The sequence below is a fragment of the Botrytis fragariae genome (genome assembly GCF_013461495.1).
Source record: "Botrytis fragariae strain BVB16 chromosome Unknown tig00000054, whole genome shotgun sequence".
NCBI classification, from domain to species: domain Eukaryota; kingdom Fungi; phylum Ascomycota; class Leotiomycetes; order Helotiales; family Sclerotiniaceae; genus Botrytis; species Botrytis fragariae.
Window position 1 is genome coordinate 1,747,069 of NW_023500993.1, and position 16,622 is coordinate 1,763,690.

The 16,622-nt window shown below is 42.0% G+C and overlaps 4 protein-coding genes across 4 annotated transcripts; 2 read left to right on the forward strand and 2 right to left on the reverse strand.

The window, feature by feature from the left end:
• Window positions 1-344: 344 nt before the first annotated feature.
• Bfra_005295 (uncharacterized protein) lies at window positions 345-914 on the forward strand (the record flags this gene model as incomplete). Its single annotated transcript, XM_037335679.1, is given in 4 exon segments — window positions 345-419; window positions 479-554; window positions 608-692; window positions 707-914. Coding segments are annotated over 4 exon segments (444 nt in total), but the record flags the coding sequence as incomplete, so codon positions are not given.
• Window positions 915-2,119: 1,205 nt separating this feature from the next.
• On the reverse strand, window positions 2,120-8,630 carry Bfra_005296 (putative actin patch protein; the record flags this gene model as incomplete). Its single annotated transcript, XM_037335680.1, has 7 exons — window positions 2,120-4,786; window positions 6,446-6,478; window positions 6,594-6,678; window positions 6,734-6,845; window positions 6,976-7,582; window positions 7,630-8,368; window positions 8,482-8,630. The coding sequence occupies 7 exons, from the start codon at window positions 8,628-8,630 to the stop codon at window positions 2,120-2,122; spliced, it is 4,392 nt and encodes a 1,463-aa protein (XP_037192775.1).
• A 399-nt stretch (window positions 8,631-9,029) lies between these two features.
• Bfra_005297 (putative methyltransferase family protein) lies at window positions 9,030-10,645 on the forward strand (the record flags this gene model as incomplete). The annotated part of the gene is made up of 2 exons (XM_037335681.1): window positions 9,030-9,124; window positions 9,376-10,645. 2 exons carry the CDS (start codon window positions 9,030-9,032, stop codon window positions 10,643-10,645), a joined length of 1,365 nt encoding a protein of 454 aa, XP_037192776.1.
• A 1,790-nt stretch (window positions 10,646-12,435) lies between these two features.
• On the reverse strand, window positions 12,436-16,094 carry Bfra_005298 (putative peptidoglycan binding domain containing protein; the record flags this gene model as incomplete). Its single annotated transcript, XM_037335682.1, has 6 exons — window positions 12,436-13,706; window positions 14,089-14,590; window positions 14,667-15,527; window positions 15,577-15,729; window positions 15,899-15,956; window positions 16,018-16,094. The coding sequence occupies 6 exons, from the start codon at window positions 16,092-16,094 to the stop codon at window positions 12,436-12,438; spliced, it is 2,922 nt and encodes a 973-aa protein (XP_037192777.1).
• Between the last annotated feature and the right edge of the window lie 528 nt (window positions 16,095-16,622).

The following is a 16,622-nucleotide window of genomic DNA, read 5'->3' on the forward strand; positions in this document are numbered from 1 at the left end:
ATTTCAGAACAAAAATCAGATTCTCGTATGCGTGTTAGGTGAACTACAAGTACCCGTGAACTCATCATCGACACGAAAACATCCTCACTACAATTTGGGAGTTTCAAAACCCCCCCAGCTCACAGGGATATGTTATGTAAGTTGAGTTGACATTTGGAAAGAACGAAGAAAAGCACGCGAAGCGTCAAGCATTTCCTATAACAACTAGCAAAATCTCACGATCCTCACTTTCACTTTCAACTTCTTTTTTTCCCTCTTCAAGTTCACTACTAGGAACATGTTATCGAGTTTACACATACACAGGACAGAGATTTTGTATAGTAATTGAACTATAACCAATCTAGTGGCAGCCATGGCCTATCTTCAAACCAAGGAGAACGAAGGTGAAGAAGGGCCTCGAGAACTTCTTCACAATAACTGTGAGTTGATTTCCATCTCTTCCAATCCCACTAGATGAACCCAATTCACCAGCTCCCAGGCAGTGAACTTTTACTCCGGTAATTCGAAAGACACTGTACGCAGTAACGACAAAGGTGGTATTATCAGAAACAAAGGTACTTCCTGCTGCCAATAATATTCAATCAAAGTGATTAATCGCTGAGCGTAGCAATTGAAATTCGAAGAAGACGATATAAGCCAATCGCATCGATGAGTGAGAGCGAGCAGGTAGCGTGTAAGCAAAAGATGTTATTGTACAAACAAAAAGCCTAGCGAAACGTAGTGAAGAAAAAAAAGAAGGGGACCTACGATATCGAAGAGTAATGAATCGAGAAAAGGCAAAGATTAAAACAGAAGAAGAATGGCAGGAGAGGAGGGATTATGCAAATGATTGGAAAGCGGCTGAGAGAGACAGACAAAGTAATCTGGTCGATAACCCCCGTGGTGCTCATGAGCAGAGGATGATCAAAATTTAGGATTAGGATTTAGTCTTGTGGGAAAGTTTGGAAGTTTGGAAGTGATGGAGTTGTGAATAATGGAAATATATATATAAGAACTGCAACACAAACGATAATCACACGTAACCACCGTGTTCTGGCGAGAAGGAAGTGAAAAGCAAAAACAACATACCTCCAGCCACAATCCGCTCAGTACAGACATTGACGCCATCTCTCTTTTTTATCTCCCATCCCATCAAACCACCCCAGCACAACACAACCCCCCAAACTTCAAACCCCAAACCCTCTTCACCCATCAAACCCCCACAATCCAGTAACCTTCCACCCCATGCACTCCCTGCGTCTCCCAACGCCACACTCACCACGCAGCCACACGGGAGCTAAAAGCTCATATATAATCACACATCCTCTTATTCCCACACAAACCGCTGTAGATGATACGTGTGATGAAAATGGAAATATTAGTGTGAGAAATCACATACAAATCGTGTCATACCTACTGCACAAGAGTACTAATACACTTCCCAGCCTAACAATCAAGAAGAAGTTTTCGGATTCGAATCTTGCGATCCAAATGCACCGTCTAGATTTGCGGATGATAGATTCGTCGAGATTACTTTGCCAGGTTCGAATGGATTGTTGAGAGTTTGTAGTTAGTCTATTAGTCCATGATTCCGTTCAAAAGAAGTCGAGAAAAAAGCAACCACATCATGACTCAACAGAGAGAGCTCAGCTCCCAGCCCCCAAAAAGCCACCAGACAAGCGGGATCACCCACCACCACCTTGAGAAACCTTTTCCCGATCAAAAGAAGCGAACACCCATTTACCTACCTATCTTGGCTCGCCACTTCCCTTTGAATCGAGTCTAGATCTATTGTTTGTTTATTTGTCCGAGTATATGCATATATATCCTCACCGAATAACAGAATTGTATTTAATTCTACGCAAGTAAAAAATTTGAATCTTGATATTCATTATTCTTTTCCCGCTTATAAATCATAGTTCTTGATATATTTCTTTCCCACTTTCCGACCGCCACTCCCCCATATCTATCCTCTTTGCTCCTCTTAAAACTGTGTTCGCCATTCCATGCATACATGCGTACAATCATTCACCCATCCACCCATCCAAAACCCCCAAAAATATAATATGATATAATTCAACGCTCTGCTTCCCAACCAACCAACCAACTCGCTCATTTGTTTCCTTATTCCCACAAACCCCTACCTCTTCAAATCCTTAACCTTAATCTCTCCACCTCCTCTCCCAGTCTTTCCCTTCCCATTTCCATATCCTTCTACCCCCATCTCCCGCATAGCTTGTTCAACCATATGTACAGCCTCTATACACACATCACCACCGTTCCTCCAAGCTCTAAGTTCCACACCTTGTCCATCAAGAATATCTTTTGCGCGTTTCCAACGACGTCTCCAGAGATCGAATTTTTTGTTTGCTGGTGCTCCATTGGATGTTCGGTGAAATTCATCGTCTGATGAGTCAGGGGAGCTGGAGATTGAAGAATTAATGGTAGATTTTCGACGTGGGAGAGGCGGTGGTCCATTGTTGGATGATGGACTGTATGATGGGTCGAATGTAGATTGGGGCCTCGGATTCGATTCACCCATGCTTGGTAGATAAGATCTCATTTCTGGAAGATTGTTATAGGTCTCTGCAACTTTATGACGAGCACTAGATATGTAACCTTCACTCGACGATTCTGATAACTCTGCACTACTTTGTGCCTGCTTCAATGGATGATTATTTACACTTCCATGTATAGCACCTGAACGACGAGGTTTGGGTGGTGGTGGTGGAGTGTTTTGCTTTGGGAGTTCGGATGATTCGGGTGGAACCATTGTGATTGTACTTGCTCCACGAAGGGATAATGGCTTAGAAGGTCGAGGTGGAGGAGCTTTCCCATCATTGGCGGATTTTCGTCGTGGAACATTTGGTACTCCCATCTCTGACATAGATCGAGGCATCACTTGCCTATGAGATTTATGTATTGGCTCATTTTCAGGCTCATCTCCGAAATCAATAAGTGTTCCCATGGTTGGGCCATTACTGGTCTGGAGTTTAGTTTCCGAGGGAACTCTGGGAGGCAAAGATGGTCGTTTCTCTGATAGCTCAGATTTACTAAATGTAGATGACCTCCTGCTATCAATGGATTGCGTCCGAGATTGCGTTCGAGATTGAGGTTCAAACCTTCGACGGTCTCCACTGAGTGGGCCCAATGCAGGATCAAAGAAACCTATATCTTCAGGTGTTGTGACATCTCTGATAAAGATACCCAGGATTTTCCCCGGATTTGCTAAAACGACATCGGTATAGACTTCTAAATCTGCTTCTCCACTATCTCCAATCAAAATGAATTTCCTTTCTGAAAAATCTCGCATGATCTTCTCAAGGGTACCCTTCTTTCTTTCCGCAACAGGTTCAAAAATACCCTGAAGCATTCCGCTGTATTGCTTTAGGTGATAAGATCCAGGTGGTAGCCCTGCTTTTCTGAAAAAGCTCACTAAGACTGGAAACAATTGCCAAGGTGAATTGGATACATAGTGTACCCCAACACCCATATCATACATTGTATTATACCATTCCCTGACACCTTCGATTGTGAGATCAGCAAATTCACGAATGAAGACATTTCGGAAAATCTCTCTTGATCCTGCACCAATTGAAGAGTGCTTGATTGTATCATCAACATCAGTAATAAGGCTGACTCCTTTTGGTTCAGTAATTTTGACTTCTTCAATCGCTGAAAGGTTTTCTGAAGCAAGCACTCTAACATGTGTGGGAACAAATTCTAAAGCGGCTCGCATGATGAAATGGCCTGCTTCGTTTGTTTCTATGGTTCGCGATGAAGAATTCTTTTCATCGTAGAAGAAAACTGTAATCGCTGTTTCAACCTTTGGATTCGTAAGGAATGGTCTTAATCGTGCCATCAAATGTGCATTTGCTGTTAATAGTTCCGCTTGGGTCATCTCGGATGGTTGATTCCATGATGCACGTTTTGTTAGACGACTTGGAGCAGGTGATGACTCTGGTGATACGCGTGAACTACCACCCCGCTGCCTACCGCGTTCACTATAGATACTATCACCATCCGATTCCCGTTTTGGCTTTTCACTATAGTCACCCCGTAGTGCTGCCTCCTCCTCCCCTCGACCCTTTTTCAATATTTGTTCTGCTTCTCGAGCAATCTTCTCCTCATCACGCCTCTGTTCGAGTTCTCTATGTTTTGCTCTTAATGAATTTGAATCCGGACTGGTCTCTCGAGAACCAGATTTTGGTGCAGGTATCCCACTCAACTGGCGTGCAAGACCAATGAGCAACCTGTTCTTTCTTGTCATAGGTCCTCTATGAGGAGAGTAAAGCCATCCTCTAACATCCACATCAACTATAGCCCTATCATCCTCATATTTTTGCCATTCCCTCGACCAATATTCCGCATCTCCGGGTTCGTTCAATTTAGGATTCATGTTGGCATTTTCAAAAAATGGTTTCTCCTTGGTATGTCTCCGCGCATATGATGGAAATAATATCATTTGCTCATCGCCGTGAGAAACAATAGATACATCCGGAAATGAACCTGGTATTCCATGTTCATCATCATCTAGTCCACTACCCCCGCCCCATTTCTCAGAGTATGATTGTTGATACGATTGACGAAGTTCGTTTGCGGCTTTCAAATACCCAGCCAATTTCCCCCTCTTTCCCCCTCGTTTTTTATCCTCCCCATATCCATCTGCGACATAGCCAGACATCGAATTAGATGATGGGTTCAGCTTTTGAGAAGCCGTCGCATTGTCTTTAGAACCGCCACCGAAGAATCTTCTCACTGGTCTTCCAAGGATTTGAAAGGCAGTTTTTCCAGCGGCTCTCTTTCTCTTTCGGTTTAGCTGAGTCCTAACTATGTAATTATAGATTCGTGATTGTGCGCCAAGTTTGTAGGATGGGAATGTTTCGAATCTGAAATTTGCAAAGCGCTGGCGGATAGTCTGCCGAGAATGTGGGAATAGGTATCGGAAAAGTGATGTCCTACGATGAGGATTACCTGCTCGACGAAATGAAGGAGGAGCCACGATAAATGTGCGAGGCTGTCAGCCTGAATGATGTTGAGTGCTGTGGAGACGTTCCAGTCCTTTTATCTAGTTGGGTGGGTGTTAAAAGGAACAAGCTAATAATAAATGGCAAACCCAAGCCTGCTTATTATTTATGTTGTGATCTGACAATACTTACTGGGGTTATGATGAAAAGTAAGGGCTGAGATTCTGGTCAATTGTTTTTCATTGTGTGAGTGAATAATTAAACATTGATGAACTCGGAATTATAAAGTTTGGGAAGAAAAGGTACCAGTGTCGAATGATAGGCCAAGAGCCATCAAGATGGGAATATGGGAATATGGGAATTTGGGAATTCCTCAATATTTTCATACTTGGTTATCTACTCGGGACCTCGCTACCTCTCTACCTCTCTACCCACGTACCTCGAGGGTCCTTACTATCATTGTCCTAGCTTTACCTGCTTACCTACCTAGGCACTTGGCTCCTTGGGCATCCATGGATCTCACAGGAATTACATCCATCCTACGTCACTTTTTGGAAAGGCGGTGCACCCTGTCCAGCCCAGCCCTACAATAAGGTTAACAAGATTTTAAGATTTGTTAGGTAAATTTACTACCACGGCACAAAGGTGCGTAATAATGATAATGAAGTGATATATAGGTAAATACATCCACATACTATATATTATTTACTATTCACTATTACGTACGGTGTAGATGCCGAGTAGATACCGAGTATACACAGAATAAACAAATAAATGTGAAACTTTCTCTCTTGCAACCATCACAATTGGATCCAGAAAGCACTAGCTAGGTACATACTAGATACTAATAAACATTCCATTGGAATCAACACCATAGAAACAAAAACACCATCAAATCTAGAATCGATCGTCTTGGTGTGAGACACGTAGTCTCGGAATCGGAATTGTATTGATTTCTTAAAATACATAGTCATCTATGTAGTCATGTCATTTGAGAATGACCCAGACTAGTTCCCGCTACATCTTTCAACCAATGCTTGCTGCCGTGTCATTTTCACTTGACAAACTCCCCCCTTTCCCTCAACCCTCAATAATAAAGTGAAGCAATAGCCTCTAAGAACGCCGGTGCCGGATTATTTTCAGGAAGATCTGCCCTTTCAATTTGCCTCAACACTGTACCCAGGCCTGAATGTGAATTTTCATTATTACGGCTTTACCCCGAAGGAATATCAAGGAAGTAGGTGATACTTAGAGATTTACTTAATGAAATGATTGTGATTGAATGAATGAATGAATGTGTTGTTGCGAACTGCCTCAGGTCAGTAAGTTATTAAGTTGGTCGTTTTTCCGTGTGTTTTTTTTTCTTCTTTTGAAATCTGATTATACGATCGCAATGATCGAAAGCTAATGTAGAGCAAGCCTGTCGTTAGATACCATCAATGATAGTAGAGTAAGAGAGGATATGGTTCCGCACTGAATCATTATCCAGCAGCAACTACCTGCCGTCTCTTTGTGGATGCATTCTCAACGTCCTAAATGAAGTGTTAGTAATGCTTGGAATTCATCTGAGAAAAATCCCAATCGAAACGAGATCTTCCGCCTTTAACCTTGGGCCATATCCCGAACGAGGGATTGGCTTTAACATACATCTGCTGAAGAACGCTTCTTTTTCTTTTGAGAACGAGTTGGCTTGACCTCGCCTTCAGTAAAGACGTCGTCTGGAAGGTCGCAGCTATGGATCATAAATCAGCATTTCTCATTATATAATTCAAAAAAGGGGCACAGACTTTCGAGTGTTAACGACAGATAAAGTATTAAGCTCTTCGTTATACTTCTCCCAACCTCTACACACTCGCTTGAACTCATCAACACACCATGCAAGGTCGAGCGATTTAGCGCCTAAGATTGTTAGTAGCTGGGCCTCGGAATATATCATTTAAGCTTGTAATTAGAATGCATATTCCAAATACCATGATCGTGATAATAGTAAGATCGCTCATAAATGTGAGGGTGATGGTGGTGCACTTACCTTCGCGAAGCTCGAGGCCGATATAATGTGTTGTTGTGTAAACCAATGATTCCTTTTTCTCAGGTTCGGATTTTGGTGCATCTCCATTCTGATCCCTGACTTCCCCAGTCTGGTCCTTTACCGCAATTCCTAAATCTGTATCATGGGATGGGTCCGTAGTCACAGCTGGGATTTCTTTGATCTGGTATTGTAGATTGCCCTCTTTTACCGATTCGATCTCGTCCTCGGAACTGCATTTGTGAACTCGTTCGAATCCCTTGTTGAATGGATGTGCCAGCGCAATTGATTCGTGGTTTTCTACGTTAGCAACTAAAAGTCTAACTTTTGATTCAACCAAACCAGCCCATATAAGTTGAGCCTCCTTTGTAGTACTGGCGGAAATGACGGAGAGGTAGTATTTGTAGTTTTTGGTGAAAAATGTGTGTTTGACGAATAAGTCTTTCCAAGATGCCTTGCCCATCATAATTCTATCCGTGATATTTCCTCCGCGAGCAAGTTCCCGGCAGATGATCTCTTTGGTTGATTTTGTTATATTGTGAGTAGCGCACATGGAGGGGTATGAAGGAGTAATAATTGGCATGAGATGGTAACCGTCGCCTTTATAAACCTATTAAAGTCAATTAAACCCGAGTATGTTGCAGGAGAAAAACTTACTCTAGGGTTCCAGACACGAACATTAAGCTTACCACCTTTAATTGCCTGCAGTAAGACTGGTTGCGGCCACTGCCACTGAGACATGATACGGAAAAATTTGAGGATGACTGTAGAAGCAGTTGCTTGTGGATATAATTGACATACTCTAGCCACCAGCATAGCCCAGGCGACACCTCCAGGAAAACCCATAATGTTGGCATAGATAGCTCGTCTCTGCGCCCAAAGTTTAACTCCCCTCAGAGCAGTTCTAAATACTGCCTTTTCCGGTACCAAATTCAAAATATCATCGGTAACTCGCGTTCCATTTAGAGAGCGTAAACCAGCTTCATCCAAGCCGGCTAATAAGTTGTCATCGTTCAAGCTTAGGGACCTTGAAATTTGAGAAAGTACTTCGATGCGCGCAAAGATCAAATCGATGCTGATGCCTGAATATTCAAACTTAATAATTGGGACGAAGGCTTCTGGAACAGGCGTTAGGTCTTCAATAGCTCCCTCTGGCGCCATTTCAACGAGAAGATCTGGAAAAAGTTCGAAATATTCTTCGCGGGAAACGTTTTTTGGTACGACGACCAGAGTATCGATATCAGAGCCAGGTCCATATACACCAAGTCGAAAACTGCCATATGTAAAGATTCTGCCGCCGGCACTATTGACGATATTCTCCGGTAGGTTTTGCTTTCTGCAAACACGTTTCACAAACTCTTCGGTGATGGATTGTAAAGAAGCAAGGACGGCGGATCTGCGCGAAAAGGATGTCAGTAATGAAATAGATAAGAATGAAGCAAGATGTTCCGAGATATGATTGATCTGAGGATTTTGTAAGAACCAGAAATAATAATCGCAATTACATACCTTTTTTCGGTATCAGCGCGGCTTTCAAAAAGATTCTCTTTTGTCATTTCTTCGATCAGCGCATCAGTTGCTTGCTTCTCAGCATCTGTTGGGAGCGCGGTAGATAAAGGCGGAGTGATGCCCAATTGTCTGGGGGCTGCAGTTGCCATTTTGATGAAGATACCGAGACTGAAAGCTTTGAACTGGCTTCCAAGGCTGTCGAGATGAACAGCTTAAAATTAATGTTGGTATCAATGTTTGGTTGTTTGGTTGTCTGGTTAGAGGAGATTGATAGAAAGTCAAACACCGGCGCGACCATAAATTGGTCTACTATCGTGCATAAGCGAATTATTTATTTTAGGTTCACTTTGAAAGCTTCACCCCCACTTGTACCATGAGGAACGGGAACTTGAATAGTTTCCATGTGCCTACCTAAGCAGTGAACAATACTGTACACCGTACCTTCCTTGTATTCACTTGATGAAGATCTTGATTCTTTAATATCTCTAAACTTCATCCTCTTGATAGAAACAATTATCTAAGGCTTATGAAGAGATTGAATATACGATATGGCCGATTCTAATAATGCTTGGGAGGGCAATGAGGAAACTCAAAATGATCCTGATGAGAAGAGAGTTCTTCATCAAGCCTTGGATTCTTTCTAGTAAGGATAGTTTTATTTGGTGACGGCATCTTCGCGTCCGATAAGAAGAGGAGATCCGGCTAGAATCGTAACACCACCTAATTCATGGGACTATCAAGCGAGTTCTATCTGTGTCATGTTAGGGGGGACCTGTACGTGTTCGGTGAGCACGGGAGCCGAGGGAATATAACATATGCATGCTCACTGATATACACACATGTCTCTCCTTATTACCACATAAATGCATGTACTCTTATTGACATACACACTAGCCACTACCAAAAGACCGCTCACTACAACACCACTCATCTACGAAGACAAGCTTTCTACGCCTTACCTCGAGCTCACTGGGAACTTCTCGCATCACCACCCATTAATTATCTAGACACCTTAATAGCCGTCGACGACGCTATAGATCAAAATGCCGAACTCTCAGAAGCGATCTTATCAGCGGCCCTCCCATCCTTCAATCTTCCCTATCCCTCTTCAAACTTCAACCCTTCCACCAAATCTCCCGATGATTTCCGAGGTACAGCAACCTCAGGTGATCTTGAAAAAGCCCGAAGTACCCTTCGGCAAATGTATCGAGACTGGTCCTCCGAAGGAGCAGTCGAACGCGAAGCATCCTACCGCCCTGTAATTCGCGCCCTCCAAGACGAAAAAGCTAGATCCTCTCCTCTTAAACGCAATATGCGCGTCCTAGTTCCAGGCGCAGGTCTTGGGCGTCTAGTATTTGATCTTTGTATGCAAGGCTTCGACGTTGAAGGCAATGAAATTAGTTATCATCAACTTCTTGCCAGCGCCTACATACTCAATTTCTGTCCCCAAAAGGAAAATCATACTATTTTCCCTTGGGTTCATTCCTTCTCCAATCACAAAACTCGAAGCAATCATCTCCGATCCGTCAAGATTCCAGATGTCCACCCAGGAGATGCGTTAAATTCCAACCCACAAGCAGGAGAAATGACCATGAGTGCCTCCGATTTCCTCCTCTTGTATGGCGACGAAGAACGTGCCGAATCTTTCGACGCAGTAGCCGCTGTCTTCTTCCTTGATACAGCTCCAAATATCATCCGCTATCTTGAAGCTATTCGCAACTGTCTCAAACCCGGCGGTATACTCATAAATATAGGACCACTCCTCTGGCATTTCGAAAACAATCCTCCTGGTTCCTCAACCCCTCCATCATCAAAACAACCTAGCGATCAGATTCAAGATCATGGTATTGCCGATCCTGGAAGCATCGAACTTACCAACTCAGAAGTACTGCTTCTGCTTCCTAAATTGGGATTCGAGGTCCTTACTTCCTCGACTGATTTAAGAGCGCCCTATATTCAAGATCCAGATTCCATGCTACAAAATACTTATTCGGCTAGTTTCTGGGTGGCGAGGAAGAGCGAGGATGGAGGAAATGCGAATCATGTACATGCACAGCCACGTGATCATGGAATGCAAGAAGGAAAACATGAACATGGTATCCCACCCATAATCCGGGAAGAGGATGAAGAAGGAATAGAACAAGCAACGGAAGGTTGGGTATAGATTTTTTCTGCTTGCGTTGTAGAATAAATATATTGTGAATAGATGAGCGAGAGTTAAGAAAGAGCTAGGTAGACCGATGATAAGATATATAGACAACCTTCTATAGATCGAATACCACATGAGCATACAAAATTGATAATATCAAATCCCAAGACCTAATCCCATATCCAGCTCGTGGGCTTTGTTATCTAACTTACCTGGGAAAATAGAATCCAATGTATATCCATATGATCTCCTGATACTTGAAATCAAAAGAAATGGCCAATATAAAGTAGAGCAGGTGATTATCTATGGAATATTCCCCTTTCACTTTCCTTCACGAGATCAGAAAGACATCAACTCACAATATTGTTCAATCACATAAACCAACCGAATGAATCACATACAGATAGTCAACCTAACATGAAGTACATAAATCGAACCCATCGTCTCCTCCAACCAAGCATTTAAGTTCCAGCTATCATATAATATGTGCCGCACACATAGTTTTGAGCTTTTCTTTAGAGTACTGTTCCCCCTCTCCCTCTATTCTCATCATCTCCCTTTATCTACCAAGGAACGGCCCCTTCTCCTTCCTCTAGCATCAACAGATTTTATTAATTGCACAACACTGACACAACAAATGGAACCAGATACCAGATACCAGATATATACACAAAAAAACTCCATAAAATCTAATACAGAAATCATATAACGTAACGTATGGGGAACTCGGACATATGGGGAACTCGGACAGGTACCTTTACACCAAATTTTGTATGTAAAGGTACTTAGAGCGACTTTTTATATCTCTAGAAATACTAGAGATATAGTTTTGATATTTTGAAGTATGATATATTCAATATAAATATTTAATATAACAAAATTTTATAGAGATATAATTTTTTTTAATAAAGATATTAAAGTTTCTTTCAAATTTTCGTTTTTGCCTAACAAAAATTACTATGGGAATTTTTAGAATCGTATTAATTCAAGAACAATATTATTAAAAAGTGTTTTGTAACTTTAATACTATATTTTTATTAGATATTAAGCCTAATTATCAAAAAAAATTAAATTATCTTTGATATCCATAGAGATATAAAAAGTCGCTCTAAGTACCTTTACATACAAAATTTGGTGTAAAGGTACCTGTCCGAGTTCCCCATATGTCCGAGTTCCCCATACGTTACGTTAATCCTTATAGTATACAAGAACTTTCCGTAAAAACCTCAACATGGTAATTTTCTCTCAGTCTGTAAATCATCTCCCTTCTCCCTTCTTCCATCTCATCTCATCGCGTCTCACAACCACCCAACCCAACAACCCCTCAAAAAAAAACAATACACAACAACCATTCAAACACAGACAACGAATCACAAAGAGTAAAGATTCATCTAATCTACTAATCCCATCGCATACGTATATCCATATCCAAACACTTATCCAATCAACTATCTCATGCATCATACATCATACATCATTCCATCATCCATCATCCATCATATTTAAATCTTCGTATCTTCATGTATGAAAAATTTCTCTTTGTCATTTCCATATCTTGATTTCCCTATTCTCCCATGCAATTTCGTAAACCATTAATCTTCAACTCATTTTCTGCGTGGGGGAATATAAAAGCAAAAGTCAAAACTCCTAAAATCCAAACAAAGACAAAAAACAAATACGTATCCAATCTAGTACCACCCAATCGTTAAATCATATCTTTTTTGATCTTCTGATTTTTTTCATCGCTCCATTTTTCCCTTCCTTTCGTCTCGTATATAGTGCTTCCGGGTCTTTTCTCAACTCATTCATAACCCTTGACTCTTGGCCCCAGTACTCATCCCACTCCCCCTTTCACTCCACCTCTGCCGATCTCTCCTACTCTCTCCAAGTCTACTCGGTACGGGACTATGTCCGCGTTTTCTCTCATCATAATTGTATCCCCTCCCATGCCATCTTTCCCCTTCCCCTTCATACCCACTATCCCTCTCCCTCTCTCTTTCCTTTTCGACCCTTTCTCTTTCTCTTTCCCTCTCTCTATCCACTCTACTCCTCTCCCTAGCCCTCGCACTAACCCCACTTCTTGTCCCTGGCGTCCTTCCCCCACTCATAACCGTACTCGCTCCCACCTCACTCCTCTCCCACGTATCAATCGTCCTAGCTGTACTTCTCGCCCTCGCCCCCCTTGATTTTGGCGTCCTACTTTTCTCCCTCTCTCTCTGGGTCAAAACCGTACTTTCAATATCGCTTCGCTCCCAACTATCTACACTTCTAGGAACGCTCAACTCCCTTTCCCTAACACTTACACCCGGACTCTTCAATTCTCTTTCTCCGAGTCCGCTTCGTCCTCGAGATCTATTTCTAGGCGTGGGTGTGAAAATTGTACTTTCACCTACTTCACTTCTCTCCCATGTATCGATTGTTCTCGCCGTACTTCTAGCACGATCACGAGCGCCGACTCTAGATCTACGATTTGTGCGTTCGTCTGGACTATCGTGTTCTTCGAATACGACAATTTCATCCTGTTCCTGAGGTTGGATTTCGACTCGAGATCGTCTAGGCTTATCTTTCTTATCGTTTTCCTCTTCTCCAATGGGCACAATTCTGATTCTCGAATTCGTCGCATTTGTCGTATTTCCGCTGATCCCCGCTCTTCTCTCTTCCATCTCCTTCATATCCTTCTCTAATTCCAAATCCCTCGGATCAGCCGTGACCCTCGTGCGACTTCTAACCGGTAATTCTCCCAATCTCTCCCCAAATCCCTGTCCATAAACCCCCGGTTGTCGAGACTTCCTTCTTTCTCCATTGTAACTCGAGAACCCATGTAATTTATCCAGTTTTTCATCCGGCTCCAATTCCTCCCCAATAATCACCGGCCCGCTCCCATAACTAACCACCTCATCTCTTCCCGTTCTATTTCTTCTTCTTCCAAATTCTCCATTCACAGCCGTATCTCCTAACAATAAATCATCGGCTGTCATATGACCCTTTTCCGTCCCTGCTCTAGATGTTCGATGAGATCTTCTCTTTTTCTTTTTGCGTCGTCGATGCATAAGTGATTCTTGATATTTAACCCGGCCTATGTTCATGGAAAATTAGATAATCAGCAAATTGGTCTACTAAGTTTGGAGTTTAGAGATGACATCTCCTCATTACATCATCATTTCATCTAAAGATGGTTCTGATATGTGATGTGATAAAACTATTAAAACTTCAGATAATAAAAAATGCTCTTCTTGAGCGCTCAGCCATTAATGCTCTGGTATCAACCCCCCTTTTTCATAAAAATGAGAATAGCGTAACATGAGCAGTTCTTAATGTTTGAAAGAAAGCAACCTCTGAAAATGAGAAGTAAACTTCAACGCATCCCCTCAATACAAACATCAAATTAGATCATCAGACGGAAACTAGCCCCCAATAAATCAAACGCTTATGAATAGTACTTTATGCATCACTTTCACGTCTTGCATCAATTTCTGCTGAGATTATAGCCCTACGATCATCTGCATTCGCCTCATCAATAACCTTGTGAAACATTCCCTTACCTTTATTCAATAGGAGTAATTTTCTCTCATATGGGCCTAGATTTTCTTCAATAATAGTTTGAATGACGGGTGCGTTCTTTTCTGGTCCATCATATTCCCATACCCATCTCAGGTCGCTGGTTCGTTCATCATCTAATGCTGCTGGAGCTGTTGGACCCCATGTGGCTGTTGGTGGAATAGGATCGGTGACTTTGATTCGAATTTGATCTAGGCGCCATGGTCCTTTCTTTAAAAGTGCTGGACACTTATACTTTGTCATATCCTCTTCACCAAGTCCCCCGAGATCAAGTCGAATTCTTACACTTGAATGGATACGTTCATTAGTATGTGTCATTGGTATTCCAGTTGAAGCACCAGTATCTGGATCTAAACGATGGTAAAGACCAGGAGTTCTAGTCTCTTTACCTGCGAGGGTCCACTAGTAAATGTTAGTTTACCTAATCTCCGATGAAAAGCTAAATGATGTCAGAACTTGATTAGTAACATGTACTTACAATTCCAGTATCTGAGTTATAAATCTTCCCAAGAGCCCATGGACGAACTGGATGATGTTTCTCATAAACGGCTGGCGTTGCCCATTCGTTAATTGGCTTCGAAAACCTAAAGATAGATGTGGAAGGAGGTGGTAAAGTTTCGTAATAGTGGACACTCTTTTGAAATATTATGTCAATGGCATCTTCGTGAAAGGAAACCCCAATGGAAGCAAGCTGATCCATCATCCAGGCCAAAGTGATATTTGCAATTTCCTGATCATCGTAACCCCCTCCGACATTGGCATGACTTCCTGGGAACCAGACTTGTCGCAAGTCAGTGGATTCATCTTCGAAATCTCTTATCTCCCAAACAGCGGGACTAAAAGGTCTTCGATGTTCGTCGAGTGCCAAAGCTTGGAAAGCATGTCTAATGTAGCCGGAAAGATTCGTATCGTGAAACTTGTACTCCTTAGTAGAGTGTGGAAGTCCAAGTTTTGCAAGGAGAGCGATGTTTGGAATACCCAAAGATCCTACAGTATCCCACACAGCAACCGCATGAACTCTGATTCTAGATCCATTCGGATCATAAATCCGGGTTAAATTTTGTTCTACCAATCTCTTCTTGTATTCATCACCATCCTTTGGTTTGTTTGGAAAAGGGATATCCGGAAAGATATCTTTGTAATTGGCATTTCTGAAGTTTTCCTGGTCTTTGAATATAGCATAGAAGTTTGACATGCCATAACGAGTGAGCAGTCCGATGTCAGAGATCATTCCTGCAACACTTCTGGCAGTGAAGGCTCCACGAGAGAATCCGACAAGAATTATTTCATCCCCGGGGGTATAATTGGCGGCAATGAAACTATAAACTTCACGAATGTTCTTGTAGTATGTCAGCATGCAGTTTAACATCATGTAGAATAATTCTTACCTCAGAAATACCCGTGCCAAGCATACCTCCACTGAGGGTATCCAACATACTACTACCCGTGCCAACACCGGAATGATAGTAAATGATCTGATGAGTTCCATCTGGACCATATCTTCTCAGGCATCTTGATAGGCGGGTCACGTTACTTGGAGTCTATGAAGGGGTAAAATTAGTGGATGAGCTTTGCTTGATTGGCTAGAAAGTGGAGATGGCGGTGAAGGGGGCATGATACGATAACGTTCAAACCAAATAACGCCAACCTCAAATTTGATGAAGAAGGGATGTATCTTGTATAATGAGAGTAAAGACGTGTGTAACTCACCTGTAATGTACCGGTTGGTTTGTAGGGAATCAGTGTCGGCTTAGTGAATCCATCATCACTGATATTGATAGTCAGAGATTTTGATCATATGACTTGAATGAAGGGAAATTATAACTTACCTATCCATCCATGTTCCATCACAACATAGAACTATACGTTTAGGATGAATATGCTTTTGACCTTCAAGATCGTCCATGTTGTTTCGTGTAACGTGATAACGGCGACGATACTGTGATGTTCTCGGTAGGACTGAAGGACCGTTTAGTGATATGAAACCAGGAGGACGTGTGATAGAAAAGATTGAATTCATACCGATATTCTTCAAAGGGTGTATATATATATATATATATATATATCAATAGTAGAGAATGGGTATCAATGATATCAAGGAATGGGTGATCTGATGCTCTTTCCCAAATTGAATCTCAGATGCGTAATGAAGGATCACTTCGTACCAAACTCTTGAGTTCCTAGAAACTAGATGTGAGGAGTGAAAAACAAATAATTTATACAAAAGTAGAAGGAGCAAGCCTCTTTTCTTTTCTTTCCCCTCGCCCGTGTATGTATTGATTTCTCGATCAGTATTCGCTTGATGCAACAGAATGTATCACAACTTATTTTCAGCCATCTCTCAAGAACGTTGCAGTGACACTCATCACAAATATGGCTCTCTTTTCAGCACCGGTTTGCCGTTATTCTCAAGCCTCCGACATCATTTTGATGA